General features: G+C 35.4%; 1 protein-coding gene across 1 annotated transcript in view; it reads left to right on the forward strand.

The window, feature by feature from the left end:
* The window catches only part of LOC140159975 (IgGFc-binding protein-like), a 44,303-nt gene that overhangs the window by 7,510 nt on the left and 23,396 nt on the right, over window positions 1-13,397 (forward strand). The window contains exons 5-10 of the mRNA XM_072183243.1: window positions 1,487-1,669; window positions 2,505-2,707; window positions 3,755-3,932; window positions 7,039-7,164; window positions 8,973-9,187; window positions 9,989-10,108. Coding sequence (XP_072039344.1) covers window positions 1,487-1,669; window positions 2,505-2,707; window positions 3,755-3,932; window positions 7,039-7,164; window positions 8,973-9,187; window positions 9,989-10,108 — 1,025 coding nt within the window. The remainder of the gene's footprint in view (window positions 1-1,486; window positions 1,670-2,504; window positions 2,708-3,754; window positions 3,933-7,038; window positions 7,165-8,972; window positions 9,188-9,988; window positions 10,109-13,397) is intronic.

Genomic DNA, 13,397 nt, shown 5'->3' on the forward strand with positions numbered 1-13,397 from the left:
TACTTCTTTCTCTTTCTCTTTCTCTTTCTCTTTCTCTTTCTCTTTCTCTTTCTCTTTCTCCTTCACTTCTTCCTTCTCTTCTTACCTTTTCATTCTCCTTACTATGTCCCCCATTGGGGCCCCATTTGTAATTGTATGTCCTTGTTTCCACCACTCTGTGCCTTTCTTTGTTCATCTCTTCCAATCATCCTTCCATTCTTGCCTTTCCCTTCCTCACTCTCCTTCCTGTTTTCCTTCTCCCTCTCTTTTTACCCTGTTTTCCTCATTCTCTATCTTTCTTTCAGCCCAGTATCTGTCTATGTATGCATGTCTCTCCCTCGGGGCTAATTTTTTCCCCTGGTTTTTTTCCCCAGGAAGATAAGCCTTTCACACAAAAGTAGGAATATTTCCCACAATTTCTTATGTATTTCTTTATTTGGGGAAGCAAAACTTCCCTCCCAATGGCAAATTTTCCCTGTGAGGAACTTCCTGGATTCCACATTTTGTCCAGGCATGCTTTCCCTATCTTCCCTCCTTTGCATGCTTGTCATGGGTGGCGCAGTATTGGTAAAGGGGTCAAACCTGTGTTCACAAGTCAGAGTGTCCATCTCTCTTTTTTGAAACTCTTGGGCCTAGCAGACAATGAGGGATCGCTATACTTCCTCCACAGCGAGTCTGTTACCTTCCCGGCATTGAATAAAGCCAGTACCCATTTGCACACCTGGGTGGGGAGAGGCAATAGGAGTGAAGAGCCTTGCTTAAGGTTGGTCTGAACCCTGGAATTATGAAAACTTTCGGGCCTCATAACTGCTAAATTATTGGTCTAAAGAATATAAAAGTATACATTTTTAGAATGGAAATGACTTGATGAATTCATCTGTGAGGTCCAATTTGGGCCAAAATGCTCATTTTTGGATAAAATCCAAAAAAACGTTTTTTTTTGCCCAAATTTTTTCGTGCAACGTAACAAAAAAATTGTTTGGCCCAAAAAAATTTTTTATTAATTTTTAAAAACTAGATAAAAATATCTAGGGGCCGTTTTTTCATTTTTTTGAATTTTGACCAACTTCACCAAAAATATTTGAAATTTGGGTGAAAATCAGGCTTTTTTATGATTTTTTTGAAAATTTTGCATTTTTTGACCATTTTTGGTGAAAATTTCTCAAAGTTGGTTATTTTGGCCCAAATTGGACCTCACAGATGAATTCAGCAAGTCATTTCCAGTCTAAAAATGTATACTTTTATATTCTTTCGACTAATAATTTAGCAGTTATGAAGCCCAAAAGTTTCCATAATTCCAGGGTTAAGACCACCCTTATGTGCACAACACATTGATGCTGTGGGATTTGAACCCACTACCTTGAGCTACCTCAGGATTATGAGTCAATGTCTTACACTACTGCGCCACCATATGCCTCTGTTACAACAGACATTACTATCTTACAACAGGCATTTCAATAATTAATACCTGTAGTATGATTATTGCATAAATTTGGTTTCATTTCAGGTCCTTTGGCAAAGTGTTTTGATGTCATTAAACCAGATGATTACTTCACAGCATGTGTGTATGATCTGTGTGCTACATGTCCTGATACCACATATCTCTGTGGTGACATAGCCTATTATGTCAGGTTATGCCAATTAAATGGAGTCAGGTTTCCAATGCCTTGGCAACCTGTGGTTGGATGTGGTAAGTAGATAATTTATGGCAGGAATTTTGACATTCTTATAGATTTGGATCACAGATATATGCATTCTGATTTATATTTTTAAATTATTTTTAGCAGTCTTTTACACATTCCCTACTCCTTATTCCAGAAAAACTAATTTTTTTGGATTAAAAAAGGACTGTTTTGCCAAACTTGGCTAAATCCTAATCCTTTAGTTAGTCCTAACTGGCAATAAAAGTCAAATTTTAAAATTTGGTAAATTTTTGGAAATAAGGGCCAAAAACATGCGTTTTTAGGGTGTTTTTCGTATGCTGTGACAATCAAGCCCAAAGACTTCAGTTTAGGCATTCTAATTTTTGGAAAAGACATGTTTCATTCTTATAACCAATCACTTAATTAACACAAAAAGGTGAAAATTAGAGCAAAATTTCGGCATATACTCAAGATTTTGAATGCTTAGACTTGTTCCAAGTCTTTGATTTTTGAGATTCGATTGTCAGAAAATATGCAGAAAATGCATGTTTTTGGCTCTTTTTCAAGAATTTAGTAAAATAGTGAACTTTTTCTTTTATCTCCAGTTAGTACTAAATGAATGATTAGGATTGAGCTATGTTTCATTTGGCAGAACTTAATAATATTTTTTTAATCCCACAAAATTAGTGATGTATTTTTCTGGAATAGTAAAACTCAATTTTTATCAACAAAAGAAAGTGGCATAATTTTTTTTATAGAATAAATCAGAATGAGCCTGGTTATTTCATCATCATTGTTGTTGTTTTTGTCATTATTATCATCATAGTCATTGTTATTTTTTATTTATTATTATTATCAATTATTCCTGCCATTTTTCTCTAGCACAAAGATGCCCTCCGGGTTCCCACTTCAGTTCATGCATCTCAGGCTGTCCAGCAACATGCATTGATCCTGATCCTAATACACCATGTGTGCATCCATGCACGGAAGGCTGCGAATGCGATGAAGGCAAAGTACTCAGCGGAGATAGGTGTGTTGATAGAGCACAGTGTGGTTGCAATGTAGATGGACTGGGCTATATACCAGTAAGTTTTAACGTGTGAAGAGTTCCGATGTACATATATCCAAACAAAAAGTTGCCTTGTTGATTTATTTGTATGAATACCGTATTGTTTTTAATAAAGGCCCCGGGGTGTTGCATTTTTCCAAAAGGGGGGCATTTATTGAAGGTGAATTGTCAGTGAAAAAAACTTTAAAATCGGAATAAATTTCCCGATGGTGCTCCTGTAGAAAGGAGGGATTTAAGGCTATACTAATATATTATTATGGTAATGCCCATGGAAAATATCATTTTCGTGGTAAATACATCAGAATTACACCTGTAAGTGCATCATCAAGTGAGAATCTGGTGAAATTCTACCATAATTAGGCAATGGAATGGATGGAAGTGTGAGTCATAGGTTTTGTCCATGCAATTTAGCGATCGTCACTGACAAGACTGACTGACTGACTGGTGCCAGTTTTAAGCTTACTCACACAATATACCATGGAAATGTTTGCATTTTTGCCAATTTTTCACAGAAAAATTGGAGGGGGAAATTATTAGAGGGGGGGTTATTAGAGGGGAGCATATATTGCAAATAATACGGTATATAAAGAGAAGCCCTTGTAATAATGGCTTATTAGAGAAGGGTGCTAAATATCCAGGAAGGGGCTTCTTAAAATAGGGTGTCCCATAAAAAAGGGTTCCAACAAACGTGGTGATATTTTAAAATGCGTTTCCAATCATCATCCAATATATTTTTGCAGCTAGACTTATGTACTATTTTGTGATTCTAATTGTCTTTTTTTCTCAAAAAGTGACATTTTCTTAAAAGAAATGTTCTAATTTTGATAAAAAATAGAAAATTGATCCACAGATGAACTCACACGCCTGCACGAAAAGGACAAATGTGGACCTATATTAACCAAATTTGTTAAATATGGGTCCCTATTTTCTGCAAAACTACCCTTAAAAATGATTAAGGGGTTGGCAGCTTGAGCCGACATGCCTGTCAAAAAATAATCCAAGTACATTATTTTTGATTGCATTATTCTCACATTCATTGTGTTAACGTTCAATCTTTTTGCAGGCTGGGACTTCATTCCTGACAAACGATTGTACCCAAATGTGCCGTTGTGAAGCAGGAGGAGAGGTGGTGTGTACAGCATTTGAATGTCCAATCAATTCCCAGTGTGTAAAGAATGCAGCTGGAGTATACGAATGCCAGTGTAGAGAGCCTCTCATTAACACCCAACAAGGATGCTTACGTAAGTCAACTTTGTTGCTAGACGGGAAAACTTCATATATAATAAGCCCTTGTAACTTTTGGGACACTTTGACCTCTGACATATCGGGGAAATTGCTGTAATTATTATTTATTAATTTATTATTGTCATAATGCTATCATTAAAAATATTTAAATAATTAATTTATTCAATAATAATGTTTTTTGGGTTTGTTTTGATTCTTGTAAAACATTTTAAATTATATTTTGTACGCACATAAACCAATTTTTCTGAATATCAATAGGTCAGAGGGCAAAGTGTCCCAAAACTGCAAAAACTGTCCCACAATGCATTGCAAACTTCCAATGCCGATTGGGCTTATTCCAAATGTAAAACCTTATAGGTCCCAGTTACACAAACCTGACAGTTTTGTTCAAATTCATTTTTTGTATGTCAACTTGAAATATTTTTATTAATTAATTAATTAATTTATTAATTTATTTATTTATTTATTTATTTATTTATTTATTTATTTATTTATTTATTTATTTATTTATTTATTTATTTTTTTATTTTATTTTTATTTTTATTTTTATTTTTATTTTTATTTTTATTTTTATTTTTATTTTTATTTTTATTTTTATTATTTGTTATACAAAGCCAGGCAGATCCAATATTGAAAAGCCAATAAATTGAAGGATTTCCCTTAAAACATTAAAATCAAAACATGGCCCGACACACCTTCTGATACTTCCCCTTTAACGGGAAGCTGTTTATGTGCACATGCAAAATGACAACATTTTTGAATATGTGACATGATCTTATCTAGTCCATGGAGGCCAAAGAAGGCATTTTTGAAATGGGTCATTATAACAGGCTATCATGTACAGAAAACGACCAAATGGTGTAAGTTTTGAGGTTTTGTGATGTCTATTTTCATCACGCGAGTATAGTCCCACCCCCAAATTTTCTATTTAAAAAAAAACAAATTTAAGTTTTATTTTTTCGGTTTTGGAGTGTCCCTGGACCTAGAGCTAAATGCTAGGATCATTCATGGTTGATTAAAAAAAAATTGTAGGCCTTTGTGTTTTGAATAAATTTGTACTCATGTCATACTCTATTAATGATTTCAAAATGCATTGAATTTGTATGTATTTTGAAATCATTAATAGAGTATGACATGAGTACAAATTTATTTAAAACACATAGGCCTACAATTTTTTTTTTAAATCAACCATGAATGATCCTAGCATTTCTTCTTCCTATATACTTGCATACCTCAAATTGAGTATTGTCGCACTGGCTTAACGTGACGTGCACAGTTTTTTACCTATGCACGATCCTGGAACCTAGGATTGATTGCAGATATCACAACCGGGGATCGTCCCCCTTCTCTTTTCGCATAGCTCTGACACTTAACGTGCACAGTGTTTGACTCTTCCTGTACACGGGACCAATGGCTTTACGTGACTTCCGAATCACGGACGAAGCACATACACTACCTATATCTGCACATGCTAAGCAGTGTATGGGGGCGACAAGAAATTCTTCAATTAAATTCTTCAATTAAATAACTGAACTTAATTGAAAGATTCCGACCATATAGGAACTTTTTGAGAGGGAAGAGAATTTTCACCTAAGGCAAGCCCAAGGCTCGAACCCTCGTCGATCGTATCTCCCGGCCGGCAGCGCAACGCCTTAACCACTCGACCATCTCGCCCTCTGTTAAATTTAGCTCTATGTCCAGGGACACTCCAAAACCGAAAAAATAAATAACTTTTTTTTTTTAATTCGAGTATAGTCCCACCCCCAATTGTGAAAAATGTTCACCCAAAAACGGGTGGGACTATACTCGAGTCAGTACGGTATTTTATTTTGCATAGGCCTACTATATGAAAATGGGGATACAAACTGATAAAGATACCTTGAATCACGCTCGCGGTAGACCTATCTCACCAACACCCGACAACATTGAACCCCCTCAACGTGGAGTTGTAAATGTATACGTTATTTGCGCTGTCTTTGTTTAAGCGTGGATGTCTACGGTTGCAGGTGTGTCAACGTTTGCATAGGCTTAGGAACCAAGGAGGGGACTTGTGGGGGGCTTAGCCCCCTCAATAATTTTGGTCTAGGGGCTCAGGGGCTACAAAAAGAAGAAAACTTATGAAAGAATGTATAGGCCTAAATAGGCCTATATACTACGGATGATACGTTTTAATTATGCATGTAATCATGACAATTATTGCATTTAATTACTGTACAACACATATTGTAAGTTTGATACATAAGACAACATTTTTACAATGTTGTGCACATAATATTTGACGGGTTTTTCGAATATACAGTGCACGGTCCATATCTGAGAGGCTGGGACAAATTAGTGTCTGATCCGGTTGTCTGATACTGCTGTATCGCGTAACCGTCTGCCGCCCTCAAACAAAGTTCCATTACACTTTCATTGGGCGAAAACGTGGACAAAAATCTGGCAATTATACTGCCCGTTGTACTGTGCAAATATAACGGCCATTATATTTCTTTGCAACTTCCGCTATGGATCAAAAGTGATTCTAGTATTCTCAATAATTATTACCTCTATCAGAAGATCACCGTGAGGTACCGTGTCTAGCTTGTATGTAATGGGTCATTAATTTTATAGTGAGTAATTAGTTTTAAAAACTCCATCGCACAATATCACTTGCGTCGATTCAGACTACAAAAATTGTGACGAAAGTTTCATCTCATATTAAACGTCATTAAATGTCAAAAGTGATATTAGAATGGTACATACAGCGTGTACACCCAAAAATGCCTCCTTTGGCCCCCATCTACCAGATCGTGTCAAATATATTTTTCGGAAATGTTTCACTGAATTGGTTGTTTTTATTGAATTCGGCAATGAATTCCATAATATTGGACCAGCAGTATGAATGGTATATGGTCAGTAAATGTTCTATTGCTTAAATTTAATTTATTAGTGTTTCTTGTTTGGTAATTATGAATATTGGAACATATTGTAATAAAATCATCAAATACACCTGGTAATTCAGTATTACTGTACTTGAACATAAATACCCCCAAATTCAAGCTTCAATTTTACATATTGTCAAAAATATATCAACATCATTTTAATGTTATCTTATTTCAACAGTTGACCCATGTACTTTGGTGGATGTTCCTTGTCTGAATGGTGGTACTTGTGTCACTCAAGCAGACACTCCAGACGGATACTCATGTATTTGTCCACGTGGCTGGACGGGACCTAAATGTGAAACACGTAAGTTTGCACAATATCTATCGATTTCAACAGCACACAATTTTTATATAATTAAAAAGGTGTTTAATAGATTGGTGTGCTTGATGGACCAGCCTGAATTGATATACAATGACATTCCATATTCGACTTAACTAGTGCCCAAAGGTGCTTAAGTCAATCATTTTCAGGGGTTGCATATTAAAATTATGAAATGAAAGCTTCAAATGGGGATTAACATGCATTTAACATTCAAAATACAGTGTTTCTGAAGTAAAAAGATTATCATAATCCTAAAAGGTTTAGAAGGTTATTTTTTATTCAGAAATTTGATGGAATTTAGTTGTACAAGTGCGTTGAAAAGGGGCGCTTAAACAGTTGTCACTTGACAAATTCTGTAGAGGGCGCTTATTAGGGGAGGGGTGCTAATTAGGTCAAATACAATACAGGCAGGTGGGTGCAGCATATACGTAAAGAACACTTTGCGTATTATATGTGACCATCCACCACGAAGTGGTATTAAAGCCGGCTCTAGATCATTTTCTGTTTATCGCAGATTTTGAAAGAATGCACTTTTTCAGCTTTAAAATGACACCTCGACCAGCTTTATCCGAGATCTGGAAGTGATGAAGTTATGGTTCATCAAAGGTCAAATTCCTAATATATTTTACATAGAAATCCATTTACTGTTTTTGATTGTATCCCAAAATGGAAAATGGCGACTTTACGACCAGTTTGTGGTGGATGGGCACATATGTAACTACAAGCACACCTAATTTACAATTTTTTTTCAGAATATATACCTTTATTTTTTTTTTCAAAACCGTTTTTTTGGCATATTTGTAATACTTACACATGTTCCAACTTAAATCTATGAGCAAACTGTCAAATTCGCCCTATTAGTAGTAAAATGAGATGATTTTCTGTTGGTCTGACATATTATCATAATTTTTAGATTATGATAATATGTAGGAACGACTCGCAAATTGTAGTCTCCCACAAAGTCAGTTTAGTTACGCTCCCTCCACATGTGGAGGGAGCGCAATCAAACTGATTGTGTAGGAGACTAACTCTGAGGCCGCACTCGCCGTCCTAATCCAAATAGTGCCTGAATAGTGCGAGATATTTCGAGTGATAGAGGTGAAGGTTATGATGTTGTTTCTTTGCAAATTCCCAATGTTTTTCGCATCCAAATGTATTGGGAACTTTCAAAATGATTGCATATAATCATTTTGGAAGAAGAAAAGAAAAATATAAAAATATAAAAAGATCGAACATTCTTAGTCAGTGGGAGTGGTCTAGTTCGTAGACACATTTCTGATTGAACAATCGCATGATTTCGGGTGCCGTCTATCAGGCCGTAGACGCACCCCACGCCATCATGCGCCTTGATAATGCGTAACACGCGTGTAGATCTCCGCGGTCGCCTCACCCTGAAAGCGAAAACTAGTGCGGAATACGCGAACACGCTAGCAATACGCGCAACAGAATATGTGAAGTTGTAAACAAGTTTCGTTCATTTTATAATGAGGGAAGTTTTTATGACGGTAACTTAGTTTTTGCTTTTAAAAATTGTTTACAGTTATTAAAATAATATTTAACTGACTAAGAATGAGAATAAGCGATAGGAATTTTTTTTTGTTATCCTCTACCTATGATAGAGCGACAGGCAGGTCCAATATTTTTATCATAGTGGATACCGGCTGCGCCGGCATCCACTACTCAAAATATTGGACCTGCCTGTCGTCTATCACACGGTAGAGGATAGGCAAAATAAAAATTCCTATAGTTTATTCTCTAATTAAGGCTTTAATATATTATCTTGCATTTAGGCATTGGTATATGTCATGCTCATGGTGATCCACATTACCAGACTCTTGATGGAAGAACCTATGATTTCCAAGGGGGGTGTAGATACATCCTTCTGCAACACTGGCCTACGGATGGATCCGATCCCTTGTTCACAGTCCTGCAAGAGAATGAACAGTTCGATGGTGGAAGAGCTGTCTCTGTCACAAAAGAGATAACTGTCAAAGTCTATGGACATGTAAGTTACAAATATTTTCCTCATTATCCAATACCTTTAATCTTTTAAGCATATCTTAAAACATATCTTAAACGATATGTTTCGTTTAGATGGTGTGAGCAAAAATGTGGTGAACGGTGGTAACCTGCACTGGAAGTATGTACTATCCTGAAATGGGCTATTCCAGTTGAAATCCACACTACCCCTGTGGAAGATTTTAGAAATATCCTCCACAGTTGGAGTATAAATTTCAAATGGAATGAGCGCATTAGGCAGCTCCATTTGAATTTCATACACCCTCTGAGAAAGATTCAACCTGAATCTTTCCCTGAGGGAAAATGATTTTCAAATGGAGCTGCTAATGTGTATTCATTCCATTTGCAATTCATACTCCCTCTGTGGAAGATATTTCCAAAATCTTCCACAGGGGTAGTGTGGATTTTAAATGGAATAGCCCAATGTATGTTTTTTTTAAATATATTTATGTACTAGGGCATTATTATACCTATTTTTGCTTCTCATGTCAAAACCGCTGAAGTAATATGATTCATAAAATCTGACCTCCCACCTTTAATATCTAAAAGTTTTGGAGAAATGATTGTGTTCAAAAAGGAGTTTGATTTTATACTAATTTCTAAAGAATGTTGTAAAATTCTGAAGAATACTGTTTATTGTATGGAGATGTGGAATAAATCTGGAATATCCCATTAAATAGCTGATTGTACCCTACTCTCTATAATGAATGAATGAGCGAGGGAGCAATTTATGAATACTTATTATGAAAATGGTTGAATATAAATGTGTCAATTTTGTTTGTTTTAGGTGATAGTCATGGGTCGGAATGAATGTTTGTTAGATGGAGTACCGCGTATACCACCACTCGTCATCCCAGGACCTAATCCTGGAGAGTTTATAGAAATAAGGAGAATTGGTAACGAAAAGGTGAGACAAATTATCATCGTAAAATTGTCAAAATCTAAACATTTAAACAAACAGAATTAATGATGTGAATCGTAATGCTGCATCTGTTTTTGGATCAAAAGATATTTTGAAGGAGAAGCTTGGTACTTGTACATAATTGAATATATGAATACAAAACCCACCCAAGTCCATACTTTGGCCAAATTGAATTAAGCATGGGAAATTGTTGCTTATAAATAGGCTTATCATGTGTATGAAAGAACAACTCAAATTCATCCTCTGTGTCTATTGAGCGTGTGAAAAATAGCATGTATGAAAGAACCACCCAAGTCCAGGATTTGAGTCTTGTAACACATTGATTGAAATCCAGTATGTATAAAACTCTACTTGTAACACATTCATTGCTGGAGAGTGACTTTTGAAAAAAAAATGGGTTTAATCAAGGAAAGTGTGTGGTTTATATTACATGGCAGTATGCTTATCAACATTATACATACCTGTGTGCTTTATTTTGTATTATCCCCTATTATCTTACTAGTGGTAATCTCATTCCAACATTGTTGTCTTTGTATATGATTCAAAAAACCACCCAAGTCCAGCATTTAAAATAAACCCCACGAAGTCCCTGAAATTTTCATACCTAACACAGTTTAACCCACTCACTCGTAAAACTTACCATATTGACCATGTAAATCAAACTGAAGGAATTGAAATGATACACAGGTTTTTTTTCTCAAAATCACTTCCCATGGACTTGGGTGGGTTTTGAATTCATGTATTCAATTGCTTGTTTAGGCCGTGTGACTTACAAGAAAGAGATAAGTGACCACTGTAAGGTCTGTGGACTGTGTGGGCACGGAGTACTATAGAGGTACAGGCTCAGCCTAATAATCAATTGCCACAGTGCCGCTATTATGTTGTACGTGCCCATAGACAAGGCTCTTAAGGCACCAAAACCAAATTTGTTTGATCTTTGGATCGATACACAATACTAATTGTCGCTTGGTGAGGATTTTAAACTGCACTCAACCACATGGGTTTTTCCATTAGTAACAAGCCATGAATCAACTTTTGTGACAAGCATAGGCCTACGTTGTTACTTTTGAATTTAGGCTCATTCAGCCCTGAAGTCATGGAAATCTCTCATTTTCACACAACACTCATTAAACAGTCATATAATTATTTCAAAGTTAGTTTTATTGGTACAAAACAAAACCTTACTATGTTATGAGGACATGTTGAGAGGGGGACTTGTTTCTTGTGCTGTGTTTAGTACCCCCACAGCAAGTTAATTCAGGGGAGTGTGACCCATACACCCAGGATAAAGACATGGACACTCTGGCACGTGAGCATCGCTCCAGGATGACATTAAAGGGGGAAAAAAAGTTGGTTTGAAAACAAATGCGAAATGCGATTTTTAAAAATTTTATTCCCGACTTGGTATTTTTATGGTGTTTTGAGAAACAAAATCTGATTTTCACCGAATTTTTCCAGAAAAAATGAAAAAAAAATTGAAATAAAAGTTATTCAGCATTTCTTTTTTTGTTTCAAATCTCACGATTTTACAAATGCGCATGTGAGCATTGAGACAAACCTTTTTTTTTTTTTTTGCCTAATGGAAAATCTGTTGCAACTGACCAGCAGAGAATTAAGGGTGGATCCAGAGATTAAGTCTTCCGGAAAAGAGACACAAAAACAAAAAAAAAATTCCGGAAATGTACAAAATTTTTATTTTTTATTTTTAAAATTTTGTTTTTTACATTTCGAAATTGGATGATGATAATTTGTCATAAAAAGAGCAAAAACAACTGTTTTTGTAGGGGGTGATATCCTGCAGCCTATTCCTCGGACAAGCCCCCTTGCATATTCCGGAAATTTTGCGAGGTGCTCGCCTTAGGCTCGCATATTTTTCAGGGAGTTGATCGTTACATCACTTACATCTGTTTCTCTCTCTTGCTCTCTCTTAAGGGTGGTCTTAACCCTGGAATTATGGAAACTTTCGGGCTTCATAACTGCTAAATTATTAGTCTAAAGAATATAAAAGTATACATTTTTAGACTGGAAATGACTTGCTGAATTCATCTGTGAGGTCTAATTTGGGCCAAAATGCTCATTTTGGAGAAAATCCCAAAAATGGGTTTTTGGCCCAAATTTTTCTAGCGTAACAAAAAAATTGTTTGGCCAAAAAATTTTTATTAATTTTTAAAACTAGATAAAAATATCTAGGGAGCGTTTTTTTTTATTTTTTGAATTTTGACCAACTTTGAGAAATTTGCACCAAAAATGGTCAAAAATGCAAAATTTTCAAAAAATCATAAAAAAGCCTGATTTTCTACCAAATTTCAAATATTTTTGGTGAAGTTGGTCAAAATTCAAAAAATGAAAAAACGCTCCCTAGATATTTTTATCTAGTTTTTAAAAATTAATAAAAATTTTTTTTTGGCCAAACAATTTTTTTGTTACGTTGCACGAAAAATTTGGGCCAAAAAACCCGTTTTTTGGTATTTTCTCCAAAAATGAGCATTTTGGCCCAAATTGGACCTCACAGATGAATTCATCAAGTCATTTCCATTCTAAAAATGTATACTTTTATATTCTTTAGACTAATAATTTAGCAGTTATGAGGCCCTAAAGTTTCATAATTCCAGGGTTCAGACCAACCTTAAAGCTTCTCTCTCTCTCTTTTTAAATTTTTAGATTTTTCTGTTTTTCTTCCAAAATGATAATATGCAATCATTATGAAAGTTCACAATACATTTGGATGCAAAAAACATTGGAAATTTGCAAAGAAACAACATCATAAGCTTCACCACTGTCACTCGAAATATCTCGCACTATTTGGATTAGGACGGCGAGTGCGGCCTCAGAGTTAGTCTCCTACACGGCCAGTTTGGTTACGCTCCCTCCACATATGGAGGGAGCGTAACCAAACTGGCTGCGTAGGAGACTACGATTTGCGAGTCGTTCCGACATATTATCATAATCTAAAAATTATGATAATATGTCGGACCAACAGAAAATCATCCCATTTTACTACAAATAGTGCGAATTTGACAGTTTGCTCATAGATTTAAGTTGGAACATGTGTAAGTATTACAAATGTGTCAAAAAAATCGGGTTTGAAAAAATAAAGGTATATTCTGCAAAAGGAGCAGTATCTCTGTAATGAGCTTTGAAACCTCATAATAACATTGTGAGTCTCACTTAAGGACCATTCATCAACTTTGATTTTTCTCAAGAACTATAAAAGTGAAATACATGTATTTTCGCCCAACACAAATATATTCCTTATTGTGTATAGGTCAATGTA

Source organism: Amphiura filiformis, chromosome 9 (genome assembly GCF_039555335.1).
Source record: "Amphiura filiformis chromosome 9, Afil_fr2py, whole genome shotgun sequence".
NCBI classification, from domain to species: domain Eukaryota; kingdom Metazoa; phylum Echinodermata; class Ophiuroidea; order Amphilepidida; family Amphiuridae; genus Amphiura; species Amphiura filiformis.